This window comes from Ornithodoros turicata, chromosome 9 (genome assembly GCF_037126465.1).
Source record: "Ornithodoros turicata isolate Travis chromosome 9, ASM3712646v1, whole genome shotgun sequence".
Taxonomy (NCBI): Eukaryota; Metazoa; Arthropoda; class Arachnida; order Ixodida; family Argasidae; genus Ornithodoros; species Ornithodoros turicata.
The window spans coordinates 38,257,217-38,273,731 of NC_088209.1; the positions used below are offsets into that span (position 1 = coordinate 38,257,217).

The following is a 16,515-nucleotide window of genomic DNA, read 5'->3' on the forward strand; positions in this document are numbered from 1 at the left end:
GACCGTGGCTTTCGGGCGCGACCTTGTTCACCTTTAGCTTCGAGCGTAGTTCAACCCTACCAAACTTGTGGCGCTGTCGGACATTATGACGTCATTTGTTTACAAACAGGGAGAGGTCTATTGAATCTGTGATACAACCTACCATAGCGGACTCGTTGGTAACCATGGTACATCTCGCGCGAGCACAGTTTCGTCACAAGACTGCCCTTAGTCCCAAGTGCCTCAAACAGAACCGAGAGGATATAGAGAGGTAGCAAGCGAGCTGGTGGTATAGATCCATAACTTAAAAACCCGAGCCTGGGGGACAAAAAACGACAACACATTGAGACCTTGTCTCTGTTGTCGTTTTTTGTCCCCCAGTCTCGAGTTTTTAAGTTATGAATTTAGACAGTACGTTGATGACATGCTTCTCGGGGAAGTCTTATGGGTGTCTGAGTGATTTTACGGCCTGCCGACAGATCACAACGCAGTGTCGTCAATTTGATCCAACTAGAGTTGCAACGTGAGGTGCCAATTGCTGCTCGAATGAAAATAGTAGCGCATCGCTTATGTAGTAACGAACGCCACAAGGCGCATCCTGTCCTTTGGAGCTACAAACAATCTCCGCACCATGTCTGTGCTGGCGGACATTCAGGTACGTCCAATGATTTCCTCTTCCTATATGCCAAGGACAGGCAAGGCACGTGGAGTGTCTCCCAGATACAGCAACTAGGCGCTGCTTGACATATAGCTTTGGTGTCACAGCCTTTCCCGCGTGAACCGTGAGGCCGGAGGACGGTTCTTTTGGTACAAGGCAACGGACATGGTCATTTATTTATTTATTCATTCATTTATGTATTTCTAAATGCCCCAAGGGTCCTTACAGACATTACCCTTAACTTTGTGTTACTATCCTTGTAAGTTATCCTTACATACGTGCGATACAAACTTCTAAACTTCTTAATGCTGCTTCTTCAAAAAGTTGTCTTCATTGTGTTTCGTCGAGTATCTCACGGCAGGTTAACAGACTTGTTCAAGCAGGTTATGACATGCAGTTGATTGCTTCCAGGGCTCTTATTCTCCTACGCAAGCTTCATCTTAGACCAGACATCATCAATGCAAATGCCAATTCATCTTCCGAAAAATTAGTTGTCATACCGTATTATCATTCTATCTCCCATAACATTTTATCTGTTGCGAGGGATTTTGGGTTGAAAGTGGTTTTTTCTAATGCCTTCAGGTTGAGTAGATTGACTCCATTCAATGTCGTGCCAAAAGGATGCACTGTAAAGCATAAGTCTGCGATTGTACCATGAACATGTGCTGTTGTTTATTCTATTCTCTTAAGTTGTGGTTTTTGTTATGTGGGGCAGACTGGACGTTGTTTAAATGACCGCCTTCGACAACACCAGCTCAACTTAAAAAAGAGCCATATCTCCAGCGAGCTAGTTGAGCATCTTCGGCAATGCAGCAACTGTGAGCCCATTTTCAGCGAAACTGTGGTTGTGTCTAGGGAAAGGGATAAGTGGAAAAGACTTTTGGGAAAGAGACGGTGGCGATAACGCAACGTGGGAACAGTGTAAATAGGCCATCCTTTATCCCTCTCCCTCCCCTCCGGGAGTTGTTAGGTATTTAGGAGGTTTTGTGTCTGAGAACTCTTGTGCTTGTCTTCGTGTCCCGTGTCTCTCGGTTATTCGTTCCTTCATCATCATGCACCAGTTAGTCTGCGCCCAATCTCTTTTATCGATACAAACCTCTCCTTCCACCTGGTGGACTTCTGTTTCCAGACTTCCCCGTCCATGAGCACTCTGAAGGGCCGATCCAATGTTATACGTACTTGCCAAGGACCTGGTCGAGGTAGATGGTATGCAGGTAGGGATGTGCCAACCGAGTCCGCGAATCCTAGAATCCTCGAATCCTAGGCAGGGATGCGAGATTCGGGAATCCGAATCCCAGAGTTCAAAACGGCGAATCGAATCTTTCGAATCCACCAACCACGTGTGTTTGTTTCTTTTCCGAATTGGCGCATCCGGAGTCCGTCGAAAGCCTCATTGGCCGACAGGTATTTTTATTACTTGTTTGTTTACATCGCTCTGGACTGAAAGAGTTCGGGCAGGAACTGTTACATTACAAGTTTAAAAGTAACCTGGTTTTGCTTTCGATTCTTGCTTAGTTTTGTGAAAATAATCCGGACTCGAGAATTTACGCATCTCTTGTAGTCGATGAACAACGTGTTAAATAAAAGAGTAATTTGTGTGATTATATTTTGCCCTGAAACTGAAGCGTTATTTAATTTGTTTTTCATTAAACAAAGCTATCATATTCTGCTTCAAAAACACTTTTCACTAGAAGTGTTTTTTTTTTCCTGGCTTTTTCAACTCTTTTTAAGAAATAATTGGTAAGATTCGTGGATTCGTAGAACCTTCCTTGGATTCGGATGGATTCGGATTCGGATTCGAAAAATTCTGGATTCGTCCCATCTCTAGTATGCAGTAACATTAGTAGTATGCAGTAACATTACCCTGTATTCACACGTCCCAAGTTCCGTCCCGTGTCACGTTGAGCATTCACACGGTGCAGAATATCGGGAGTGGCGTACTGCGCATTTAGCAGACGACACTTAGCAGACGACACCATCAGCGTGTTTTCCTGTCGTCTGCTACGGAATATCTTGTGGGTGTGTAGCAGGGTATTCCGCACTGTTAGCAGTGTACCTGAAGACACGACGTTGAGCGCTCACGCTCACGTGACAGCAGGAAGCTATGACGTTTTTCGCATCTTCCGTTTCTGGGGGAATGTCGCTCGCGTGAATACACGGCTAATCGATGCAAGACATGCTCCAGACAGCGCTTGTGACCAATTTGAGAGCAATGTGGAACGCCAGCAACGACGGCCACAGACAGAGCGAACGAAAACGTGGAACCACACGGACAATGCTTCACAGGGTGTTCTTGCATCACGCCAGTCACCGTGAGAAGGAATGTAGGGTTATGGGCTCCGCAAGAACAAACAGGACGCATATTGAGCGTAATAAATCAAAGCCGTCACGATATGACGATAATCCGGAGCCACCAGGCAAGCTTCATTTGTCCCGTGGTGAAAAATTGAGCACAACTTCAAGCCATTCCTTCCCCCAAGCAAACCACCCCGCATACCAAAGGTGCCCAAAAAGGGGGTAAATCTGTGGGCGAGAGCGTTTAAAAAGGCGTCAGAGCGTGGAGCCACGTGCGCTGTGCGGTTATAAGGGACCTGGGCCGAGATTAATAGACGTTGGGCCGTGACGAAGAGCGTCTAGAATGCGCAAGCTAAGCCGGCCAGCTATGTCGGTGGCTCTCGCTGCAAAGCCCTGCAATGAAACCTGATTAACGATGTCATCGAGATGGCTCCGGACCCTCGATTTATTTCAGTGATCGAAACTGCTTCCAATAGCGAAATAGACCTTTTTCGTTTTTCTTTTTTCACGTGCCCATGAAGTATTATTTGGAGTGCCACGTGTGCCACATGACTAATCATGCAGCTCGAGGTGCAGGATGCGCGCTCGTGGCTTTCTCTGCTTCCCTATCCATCCGTTTTTTTTTTCTATATCAATATACCTCATATTAATGAAAACTTAAAATTGTCCTTTGGGTTTATTGGTAAGGGATACATTTAACTAAGGCACAACCACGAACGCGTAAATGCAATGGTAACCGACCGGTATAATACTTTGTATTGGTGACTTGTGAGATGAAAAAGGTGAGTCAGTATGCTTATTTACACGTGAAGAAGTGCGTATTGTCATCAAGAGAACTACAGCTATATGGATGTAGGCCTCTTTTACACTGAGCTGCATCTTACATACCAGATAAAAAATCTCGCCACGGGGAAGATTGCTTTTTACACATGCTACGCCAAGCGAAAAATCCTGAAACTTCGCAAGATTCGCTGCGGAGGGCAGTATTGTCTATGTGGTGCTTGCTAGCACACAAGATTCGCCACACACCTATGTGGTGGCTAGCTTTCTAGCTCCCCATAACTCACCCTAATGCTCCTATGCTCTGTACCGCGGCGTAACGTTCAGTCAAATAAGTCGGCCGTTGATAACGCCTGTCGTTAAGCTGTCAACTTCCATACCTGCTGGTGTTGAATAGTGATCCTTTAAACGGAATTTGTGTTGCACGATATCATAATTATGCTCATCTTCTAAGCTAGATTGCTCACCGGTAAACAGTCGATAGTGAAATACTTCGAACACGATTTACTGCAATTTACGAATCTTAGTCTTGTGCTGTGATACACGCATTGTGGCCCCACTGTTCAGGTGTTGGTTCGAATCTGCACTGATATAAAGTGGTAGTATATCTGCTCATATCATCGGTGTGCTTGGAGCAAGACCAAGAAGGTCTCAGCATTTGTGCTCTCAGACGTTTACGTTTTGCGTACGTTACTTATCAAACAACATAATAATCATTACAAAGATAACAATAAACATGGCGCACAACATGAGACCTCAGTGAAACTTGCTCATGATGTGTTCCTGATAGGCCGTCTTCGTAATGCACTGCGCTGCGCAACACAAAGAAAACAGTTTTCCGACGATGGCGCCATCTCTTGACGGGAGCGAACGTAACTACATCGCATGAGTCCGCCTTAAGGAGTAATCAAAGGATCCCAAACCACCGGAGGTGCCTTAAAATAAGAAAATAAAGCTAAGCAAGTGAGCAATGTAATCAAACCAGAAGAAATCGCCTGATCATATAGTTCCTACTTACATTCCGCGAAGCGAAACCTCATTAGAGTTCATTAATGACACAGGCAGGCAAGGGGACCGGCTGCGGTTGCGGGAGGACACACGCGCAGAGTTTCTAATGGGGTGTAATAATCTGTAACCGACTTATCTAATGGGACAGATGGCATCCAGGGACCGCAAGCGCGAGCAACGGTCCGTGGATTCCGCTGCAATGCACGTCATGGCCGAACTGATGCATATGTGCGCTGAGGAGAGTCCGGGAAGATATTACTGGTCACTTTATATATATTGTGTAACGTACATGAGGGACAGTGCTTTAACTCTGGTTGTATTATATGAATTTCATGTCGTCGATGCATGTTCAATGGGAAATATTCGGAGTGCGTGATTGTAGAAATAATGTAAATCGATAACGATAGGCACGTACACAAAATGAAAGTATGTACATGATTACGCATACTTTAGGAACTTTCTTGCACAGCAGGTGGAATGGCAACAGCCGGGGGTAAATAAAAAAATAAAAAAACAGCAGATAAAGACACGAACAAAGGAGCAGGACGACACGTACGCTGGACTGTCAACAGTTTAGTGAAGAAAAAAAAAAGGAAAGAAAGACAGGAAGAACAACATTAAACTTTTGACAGTCCAGCGTACGTGTCGTCCCTTTCTTGCCCGTATCTTTACCGCTGGTTTTTATTTTATTCATCACTATGTACCAACAGGCCCAACTTCATACCATTCTGAACACCTAGGGCACAAAGTGGAGAATTATTGGATACGGAGCCTGTTCAAGAAGGCATCAAGAGCCATCTTAAAAGGCAAGAAACGTCAGTATGTTGACAAGAGATACAAACGAGGAGGCACACAGAAGCGCAGCTTTGCCAGAAATCACCAGTGTCCTCTGATTGGCGCCGCTCACAGAGCACGGTATCTTCTACCCTTGCTTTGAACGTTACGTTCGGGTACATTCATTCGGCTCTGAAGTCAGAAAGGACCATCAGAAGCAGCATAACAGGCAGAACTTCATACGTGTTTTTCGTACGCCCACGCTCAGGGGTTCCTCCGACAGCTAGTCTGGCACCTTATTACCATTCCATCACCAAAACAGCTTGTACAAACATTTCATTATATAAAGCAGCGCTTATTCAAAGTAAAATCTATACACTACATACGACTCCACGCCTCTTGGTCACAGCCGGTGATCCGTAAAGAGGCGCTACTCATCCATTCTCCACCTCACGCGTAATAGTAAAAGTAAAAGTAAAAGTAAATAGTAAAAAAAAAGTAACGGGATTCACACACGAGCTGCACCAGGTGCAGTCGCGTGGCAGAAGCTCCCTGGAGGGAGGGGAGGATTCCAGGATGGGACGTCCGAAGTCAGGGGAAGAGGAAGGCGCCGCCACGCGCGGGGAAGGCTCCCGCACCCGATAGAAGATACAGGCTGTCGATGAGAGTCAGTCACACCGTGATTGGGGAACTGCTAGGATGCCTCGCTCCTTCCTCGTGCGTCGCGTAGGGCTCTCTTACGTGCACGAAAGCGCTTCGGCCGTGTTTTCTCCTCTCCACTACGAAGATTCTGTAGGTGAGTGCAGAAGGGTGTATACGGCGGGAACTCCGTTTCGTATACAGTGTTGTCAGCTTCTTGAAACGGACTGCAAAGCTGGTGGCTCTGAAATTTTTGTAACGGTTCGCGCAGGTATAGGAGAGGTTCTCAAGGTGCAGATACGCTAAACCGTGTCTCTTCTTTATATGGACTCTTTGTTTATTGTTCGCCTGTTACAAAATACGTGTTGCGCCTCAGCGAGATTTTGCGGATCGGAACCCTGTACGAAAACGATATAAAGGACGGCATTGAATCCAAGCTCAGCACTTTAAAATGTCGGCCTCTTCAAAGACTCTGCGCTGTCGGCTTTTTCGAAACCTTTATCGTGAACACCACGCAATCTACTAAAACTGTCCATTCATGTGAGAAGTGTTACGTGGTATGTCATATATTGGCTATTATTCATAATTCCAGTGTTACACACATGTGAAACTCACATGTCAGCACACGCAAAAGTTGGAATCACGTGCTGTTAACGCAGTTTTCTTTTCTTGCAATGTTTGCTCCTGAGGTTTGTTTACATTTCTACGTTTTTAATCATACGGGGTTCCACGAGCTGCTTGCTTTTTTTTCTTGTCGTTTTCCCTTTTCTTTTTTTTTTTTTTTATCGACGAGAAAGTTCTTGAGGAATTTCAATATGGTCTGAATTTGAACGCGTGGCGTGACACGTCTCTGATAAAGGATTGCCGGTAATCATTATAGTGATCGTATTACGGAACGAAATCGTCCTTCATTTGTGCGTTACCGTTATCATCCTACAGGGGGCCTTTCGCGGAGCAGCAGTCCGTCACGCAGTCCCTCCCCGGAGGAAAACAAGGATGCAGTAAGCATGTCCACAAATTTCTCCATAGAAGTTCTGCTGGGGCTGAGACCTGAGAGAGATTGCAAATGCAACCTGTGCAACAAAAACTTCAGGTATGTTATGGAATTTTCGCCGCGAAATAAATAAACAAATAAAAAATAAAATAATGTAAATAAAAAATAGAAGAAGAAAAGAGAAATGTATTGAAAGACTCGTGTAACAAAATCAGTAAAACATTCCTTAATAATTAATTAGTAATAAAACAAAATTATACAAATAAGTGCGAAGGGCAGTGTCGTCCCTATACGTATTTGTCTGCATCACTCGAAATCAACTTCCGATGTAGGTGTTCAATTAGTAGTCGATTCTTAGCCGTGACCTGCAAGAGATTTTTGTTTGTTTAAATTTTATTTTTTGTGTATTTTATTTGATTTATTTTTTTCGTTGGGGCGAAGCGTGTTATAACGGTGAAGATACTTTACTCGGACAATTTATTCTGTGCAGTGGTTGGGGCAAAGCGTGTTATAACGGTGAAGTTCTCTTTCAAGAGTGCATAGAATTATTAACAGAATTCACAACACACAATACACAACTTCTGTTGTAGCTACTTGGCTTGACCGTGTAGTCTGTTTCACCGCTTTCAGTACGGCACATGGCTTGGAGGTTCACTCTAGGAGATGTCATTCAGGACGAGAGTTGGAGTTTCCTTGCCTGAAGTGTCCAAAGAGTTTCAACCACGAGGTGACCCTGCGGCACCACCAGAGCGTCATCCATGCACCTCAACGCAGCTTTCAGTGCCGGCTCTGCGGGAAATGCTTCAAACGCTCTTCCACCCTTTCAACGCACCTCTTAATTCATTCGGACACCAGGCCATATCCGTGTGAATATTGTGGGAAGCGTTTCCATCAGAAGTCCGACATGAAGAAGCACACCTATATACATACAGGTAAAGATTTATTTCATTAGCATTCTGCTACAAAGGGGATTATGTATATTGCAGACGGCGAACTGAACTGGGCAGGGGCTGAACCGTCATCGCTGTTCTGCTCTCCCAACATTGAAATTTTCTAGATCTAAATGTTAAAGGGATTGATGCTGGATAAATGTGAAAGACAATTATTTGATATGAACCTGCATTGCAAGTATTGCAGCAAAGGGAGCAATATACGCGAACAAACTCGGTCCCATGAATGCCGAATCTCATCAGTAATTTTCGCAATATTTTCGCAATATTTTCCTTAGCCAGGTACGTAATACTCCTGTCACACGGGCAGGGCAGTCGTCAATTATAATTGAAATCAACGGCCACTGAACACGCCTAGCGCCATCTAGCGTGGAACGTGTCAATCTGTCATGGAGCATTGGATCCAATGCTCTTTGAGGAGTTGGCACATTACACGCCTGATGGCGCTACGTGCATGTTCAGACCATTGGTGTCAATGATCATTGAAATCTGCCTGCGTGACAGGGTGAACATGTTTTCGTGAGAAAATCTAGGACAACAGCGTTGATAACTGGCGGAGGTTACTGTATCTCGGGCCCTTCCCTCCACAACAACCCTATAAAAAACTTACGACCTTCCCTCTCATAAAAACGTTGTACATGAACACATAGGCTGAGCAGAGAGTTCCAGGAATTCAGAGTTTTCAGAGGGGGACGACCATATCTGCTGCTTCTGTGGCGTTTTTGGTCTTTCTAGCCGGTATTTTAGGGCCGCGTAGCTAGATTTTAGGGGTGTTAGGGAGGTGCGGTGGGGGAGCTGGAAAAATCGCTGACTTTCAGAATATGGCACCCAATCATTTTGGGTCCCCAAAGGAATCATGCGCGATATTCATGCCCAGAACACAAACAGTATTTTGCGCAACGCGCAGTGACAGTTCTAAAACTGTCTAATGCCTGGTTTCTATCACGCAACAGAGTTTCCAAGCGTCCCCCCCCCCTCCTCCTCCTCCACCTCCTCCTCCTCCTCCACGGCCACCAACCTCCTCCTAAAACACAGGTTCTGATGGCTTACGTTGGCGGCACTGTGCTCGCCATCTGGGATGCTATCGATGAAACCTCTTCTCGTGGCAACCGCCGAGCGCTGACAAACATCCTTCATAGATGGCGTTCGCTTCCCGCCTTTCTTGCGCTTCCTTGTGATGTGCTCCGCGCGCATCGGAGTGTATATCTTTATTTCTTGCACCTTGTGTCTATGCGGTCACGCGCTGTATTTATTCGCGAGACGGACCCACATTGTGGCCCGACTGCTTCCCCATCTCTATTTCCCAACCGTCGGTACGGGTCAGAGCTCAAGCATGCGCCCTTTTCTTTCTTTCTTTTTTTCTCTCGCAGGAGAAAAACCTCACAAATGCAAGGTGTGCGGAAAAGCCTTCAGCCAGTCATCGAACCTCATTACGCATAGCAGGAAACATACGGGTTTCAAGCCTTTTGCGTGCGAAGTCTGCGGAAGAGCTTTTCAACGCAGAGTTGACCTCCGGAGACACAGAGAGACGCAACATCAACGACCGACAGCGATAGAACCTCCACCTGGTCCTTCTCCTAGTGTTTGAATGTTGCATTTTGAAAGGACACACGGTGCCTTTACGCGCGACATGTTCAACAAATCGGAAAGCGGCAGAAACATATCTGGTGTACGAGTATCACAGTACCATGTAGGCCACGGCCGGCTTCAAGAGTCAAGGGGCCGTCAAGAGTCAAGCCGTCGTCGTCCAGAGAATTCCTCTTTCACTTCTTCTCCTATATCCCGCCTATGAACAGGTGGAGGTGGGAGCACGATGTCTCCCTTGCTTTCCTCATAAAATTCTACACACTGTTGTACTTGTCCTGTCTGTTACAACGCTGGCTTTTTTGCGAGACCCATCTTTCGACTTCGTTCTCGAAGTTCGCTATATCCCGAATTTCCGCACTTTTTTTTGACTTGATACAGGTAGAGACAGCGTAAGACTCAAGCGCAGTGCGAAGCAATTATTTTGAAATTGGAAACACTTCATTGTATTTGTAACCAGCTTTCTGTCAGTAGTCATTGTAATTAATTATACTTAGATTAGTTAGTTACTGTGCTTAAATGCTCTCTAAGATAAGTTGTTGCTGCTGTAACTTTACTTGCGAGTATTTACTTTCCAGGTTGCTTTTTTCGACACATAAGATTTTTTTTTCTCCACGCCCGCTGTTCAGTTTCGATATCGACAGTCGCTGTCAGTTATGCTGGCAACCTTGATCAATGCGAACCACCAATCCGACAAGATCCGACCGACTACAGCCAAGCCAAGCAAACGAGATTCTGTTTTTATTTATTTAAGACGCGGGCGACCACATGTAGCCGGGTTTACAATATTTAAACCCCATTTCTCGCACACGCTTGTCAATTTGTGCTGGAAACAAGAATTTAGTGACAAGAAACGAATGGTATCAACAGTGACAATGGCAATCTTATTAATGTTGCTGCAACGACCACCACTGCTGTAGGAAGCTCTGTCACTGTTGCCGTAACTCCCTCCAAGTTTGAAGATAAAACGATCGAGGTGAGGTGCAAGTTTCGTGTGCCAAAGGTGACAGTTTGAAAACGTGATGCAAGTGCCACAAATTAGCAAAAGCACAAAACGGTACGTACTCACATTTTCTTTGTGCAGCGTGTATTCAAAATCTGGGTCGCGGAGACGCCTAAAGCTGTATCCGCGTACAACAAGTGGCAAGAACAGCACGAATATCAAAAAGCAGCAGATACCGTCGATTTTTTGTTGTGTGGCTGTCCGTACGTGTTCCCGTCGGTCTATCGTGCTTACATTGAACCAACACCTCCTGCATCTTCTCGCAGCATTGTATGCTTTAGAAACCTGAGCAGAACGTCGAGCTTTACTCTTTGTGTACCATGATTATTATTTTTTTGCTGCTACTGATTTTGCAGCGGTCTAATAATTCTCGAACAAAATTTGAACTATGTTTGCCAACATTCTGATGAGCTCGCAGTGATGTAGATTTTTAGCCTATTGTTATAGATCAAAGAGTGATATTAAACGGTAGGAGCAACTTATTTATTTACACATGGTAACAAGACTTTCGTATATAGACAGCCTTATTAACGTTGAGACCAGAGCCGTTCCAATGGGGGGCCTTTGACGATCTCCCGCGACGATTGGGGGAATCGCTTGAGGAAACCAATGAGAGGCCGCTCCCCATCCCTGCCATTCTTGAGAAGGAGAGAAGGTGAATAGCATGAACTGCACGTAGATCGCCAACGACGCAACGGATGAAAACCGTTCCTCCTACATTGCTGTCAAGGAAACAGAATCTTTCATTTTACCATGATACATTGCTGATACATCGCTGAGCGCAGGACAGACATCGCGACATTGACACTGAAAACATGTGCACATAAGTGCTAGGACAATACCATTTGATGATAAACCTCAGTACAATTGAAAACATTAGAAGAACTTATACTATTAATACTACCAGCTATATGAATTAATTAATACTATTTATGGTATTATCATGGTTATGTTATTACAGTTAATTAATTCTAATAATAACATAATAACTATCAATAATATTATTAACATGTATTATACACTATGTTAGGTATCCAAATTTTGGTCTGATACCGCCCCCTTACACTTTTGTGGCTGGTTGGTGTGGTTGGTTGGTAAATAACAAGGGGAGGTTGAATTCGCGCAAGCGAATTCTGCTACCCCCCAAAAAGAAAGACTGTAGACACCAAAGCAGAAAAGAAAAAAGAAAGGAAACGGTACGGTTGCACCACAGAAGGTGCGAGCGCACCGCAAAAGTTCACCGGGGTGAGCGTCTCGACCGCGACCACGCAGGACCGAGCGCGCCGTTCACATCAAGGATCATAGTAATGTCCACGCTCCGTCTAGTATAGGGTTTCTAGTCCAGATTTCACAATGAAATTGACAAGAGCATTGAAGGCTGCGTCCCTGTGGTTAGCGTCCCATACGCCTAAGACTTTCTCTATGCTGAAGTCCCTGCTGTCGAGATGGCCAAGGGTCTGCCGCAAGATGCCTCTTTGTGCAGCATGTTTTGGACAATGCATGATGATATGTTCAGTGTTTTCCACTGTCCCGCACAGTAGACAGTTGGGCGAGTCTGATGACATCCGCAGGACAAAATGGCACCAAGCCGACAGTGGTCTGTCACTGCTGCGCACGCTAGACCCGGAGCTGAATTTTACCATACCTTCAAAAAAGCCCAGACACATAGAAACTCTCCTGTATCGTCTACGCCTGAATGTGCCCTATGGTCGCCAGTTTCTTCATAAAGTGTGGGCAATGTGGTTTCTTATTACGATTTAGTTCGCGCTTGCTTTGTACAGAAACACCGCATGCACTCCGAGAAAAGCTCGTGTCCTTCAGGCTACAGAAGATGGAAAAGCCCGGTGCGTATGTGTGTGTGTTTTCGTTTTCTTTCCTTTTTTTTCATTTTCTTTCTTTTTTTGTTTTCTTTCTTGTTTTTCGTTTTCTTTCTTTTTGGTTTCTTTCCTTTTTCCGTTTTCTTTCTATCTTTTCGTTCCCTTTCCTTTTTTTTTCGTTCGTTTTTATGAAAGAAATAGCAAGTCGGTCTTTGCCTGACTAACATTTCCTCGCTTTTTTTTCTCAATAAACATATCCCCCCCCCCCCTCGGTAGCTATCTTTAAAAAGGACTAAAAGAAAGATAGGGCCATACCGGACGAATGGAGCAGAACAAGACCATACAACTAATAATGTGCAAAGGTATTGCATAAAAACCTTACAATATCAAGAGCAACGTTTAAACGTGGCTTTTTCCTGTGACTTTTTTTATTTTTTGCTATAGTAGTTCTAGAGTCTACCAAGTTGGCGGCGCAGTTGTACCATGTGACGTCATTTGTTTGTAAACAGGGAGAGGTCTGTTGCTTTAAAAATATCGGAGAGTGGATATATGGATCGTTTTCCGCCGAGTGACCCGGGTCAAAACATTAACCTATGAATGAACGAGCACACAAAACACAAACAACTCTTCCTTCCGATCAAATGACCGAAGCTTCATACAAACAAAGGACAGGCCGGAAATATCGCTGAAGTCTCAGCTTACTCGGGATCAGAGGGAAATAAAATGTTTCAATCTCTCGAAAGAGCACGCTCGATTTTTACGACCCAAATGGGACGGACACGTCCAAACCTGGCGGGAAAGGGACGTGAAACGCTCTTGTTTTTCCCTCTTGCAGCGCAGTCGTCTTAATAAAGGTGAATTTTCCTGGACGCGCCGTCGCGAGCTGAAACAATACCAAAAAAAGGCGACTTTATCCACGCAGCGGAAGCTTTTTGAAATTTTTGCGAAAGTAACGCGTGGATTTATTGTGAACGTGATCGCACGATATCAATGGAACCAAAGCTTTTCTTTATCGTAGGAGAGCTACCGTAGGTTCTTTGCGTGTGGGCGCTCCTCCCGGTAGTTTGAGTCGGTAACGTGTTGGGTTGCTGAGCCCAAGGTTGCGGGTTCAAACCGTCCGAGGAAGATAACAATGTGGGGGAGGTCAAAAAAAAAAAAAAAGAGGGAAAGCAAGAAAGACACACACTGATAGCGCACCAGTCAAGAGCATATGAGGTTCATTTGCACCCTAAAGACACGACTACGCCGCATAACGCACTCTATGCACTCACTGCATTTCAAATGGCTTATCTCACATACAAGCCGCCGTTTTTTTCCCTGTTTGCGTTTCAGTTTCATATCACCACACACAGATGGCGCAGCACACAGAAGAGGAGACAAGTCGCATTGATGTAGGCAGCGCCACCTGTGTGAGGTGATCTAAACGACAAGCAGATACAAAAAAAAAAAAAAAATGCGACTTTCGTGTTAGATAGGCCATAGCTATGGATACGCCATTGAAAATGGGTGGGGTGAGATTTTGCTGTTTTGCCTTTTTTTTTTTCTGCTACACTGTAACGCTTGGAAAAAAAAAAAAGAAGAAGAAGAGAGAATCCAATAAAATTTCAGGTAACTGGCATTCAGTCGCAAAGTTGTGATGAATGTAAATCTTGGGGCGGGATAAGCGTGCTGTCGCCGGCTGTGCTGTTTAGGTGTTTTTCCTGAGTTTTCCTTAGACGCATTAAGAAGAATGTCAGCACAGTTCCCTGTGAAGTTGGCCCAGGGCGCACCATGCCGCCACATCGGCAGGCAGATCGCTCGGAAATAGCGCACCACCACCACCGCCGCAGAGCAGCGCCCGGATGAGCGCAGTCTTCTATTTCCACGATGCGATCGAAATGTGGGACGATTATTAGACTAGCTCCATTCTGATTCCCTGTAAATGGGAAGCGTACGCCTTTCTGTGTCGATTTTGACGTGTGTTAAACTTAATTGTCACAAAAAGACGTACACCTACTATCTCTTCAAGTCAGGAGCGATAACTGTGTCATTTGGCGCGGTGGTTAGTACAGAACGTTCTATTCACTTAAGGATTTGTCTCTATATAGCGTAGGTAACATGGAGTTCTCATCTCAGAAGAATCACATCCTGCTGGCACCCCGGTAACATTGAAAGACTACAGACCTTCACCTTCTGTAAGGTATGTGGCAAAACATAGCCTTCAGAGCGCTCGGAGACGGTCTTATGCAGTGTTCTGAAGTTCTGCAGTCTGGCCAACAAGACAGTACACTCTTAAAAATGAACTTCACCGCATAGCACGCTCCTAGCCAACCATCATCTCGAATGATATCGTTATCTGCCCTGATTTGTTGAAAACGGGAGGCGTACGCCTTTTTTGTGACACTTATGCTGTTCATAATTGTCACAGAAAAGGCGTACGCCTCCCATTTTCAACAAATCAGGGCAGATAAAGATATCATTCGCGATGATGGTTGGCTAAGAGCTTGCTATGCGGTGAAGTTCATTTTTAAGAGGCAAGCCCTTTCAACATCACCACCACCACCACCATCATTTTTAAGAGTGTACACTATTGTTATCCACCTAATTTGTCAGAAAAGAATGATGAATTTTCCCCAAGGATTTCCTTCAACCTGTTTCTCCTCGCGCCCGACACCGAGAAAGACGAAGGTATATCGCACGGCCGTACGTCGCCGAAATTCTCTCTATCTTAGCAGAAATCAAGCAGCAACAAACTTCGCCAAAAGGACGAGGGAGGGCGCTCCTTTTGAATGTGTCGAGGGGGGCGCGAAAGGCCGTTTGCAGAGCAGTCGAAGTCGGACTATTGAATTCCTGCAAGGGAGACGACTGCCAACACGTGGGCCGGCCATTATTATGGAAATAGAGAGCAGTTCCCCGAGCGATATCAAATACTCTTTGTAGGATCTGCACTATAGAGGCAGGAGAAGCAGGAGCTAGGGCACACACAGAGGAATCGCTCTCCGTTCTACGTTGCTTCCATTCAAATCGTGTACGAGGCGAAATCTCCACGAGACACTCCGCGATAATGGATTGCTGGCCCCGTCGCTCAGTTTTGGCAGTGACCTCGAAGATGGCGAGTGAGCATTGCAGAGCAGACGACAGAGTAAATAAGATTGGTTATAGAAAGGGCGGGATGAAATGCGTCCAAGTGAGACGTGGCATACTCTTAGAAATGAGCTGCACCGCATAGCACGCTCGGAGCGTGCTATGCGGTGAAGTTCATTTTTAAGGGTGGAGTTCAGTATCAGCATTATGGTATCCTTTCTGTCGACACTGTTCTTCAGGGTATTTGTGGAAGTGTCGGCAGAAATAAGCAGCGAACTTTTTTTTTTTTTTGTGGGCTCTGATGTAGCAATCTTCGTGACGACGCGCTGAAAATAATTGCGAACAGTGCGAGTTGTCCCAGTGAAATCTGGGCCCGCTTGTACGAACGTTGAGGAAATTCCTCGGTGCAATCTTGCCAGGGATCTAGGTTCTATGTAGGCTCTACACTCTTTGAAGTTAACTTCACCGCACAGCACGCTCCTAGCCAATCATCATCTCGAATAATGTCGTTATCTGCCCCGATTTGTTGAAAACGGGAGGCGTACGCTTTTTTGTGACGCTTATATGCTGTTCACACTTGTTACAAAAAAAGGCGTACGCCTCCCGTTTTCAACAAATCGGGGCAGATAACGATATCATTCGAGATTATGGCTGGCTATAGGAGCGTGCTATGCCGTGAAGTTCGTTTCTAAGAGCGTACGCAGCGCTCCTTCCGTCGTATTCTCCGCTTGTGTGCTGTCTTCCCTGTGCTTTACCATTTCTATGTTCTACATGTTTGAGCAGCGTTGAGGACAGTTGCGCGTGGCACAAGCACGACGGAGGGCACCACTGAGGACACCACTAAATTTCATCAACGGTCGGGCAAGGCGGCCACGTTTCTTCTTATTATGAACAACAACAACAACAATAGATGAATGGTCATTGGATGCTCGCGGTGGTCACAGGCCTCTACCCCTCTTTAAAGTGGTTAA

General features: G+C 45.3%; 1 protein-coding gene across 1 annotated transcript; it reads left to right on the forward strand.

Moving 5' to 3' along the window:
- The first annotated feature begins 6,171 nt into the window (after window positions 1-6,171).
- Window positions 6,172-9,904, forward strand: LOC135368860 (zinc finger protein Gfi-1b-like). Its single transcript, XM_064602400.1, has 4 exons — window positions 6,172-6,290; window positions 7,073-7,226; window positions 7,758-8,059; window positions 9,448-9,904. Exons 1-4 carry the CDS (start codon window positions 6,194-6,196, stop codon window positions 9,663-9,665), a joined length of 771 nt encoding a protein of 256 aa, XP_064458470.1. The 5' UTR covers window positions 6,172-6,193; the 3' UTR covers window positions 9,666-9,904.
- Window positions 9,905-16,515: the final 6,611 nt, after the last annotated feature.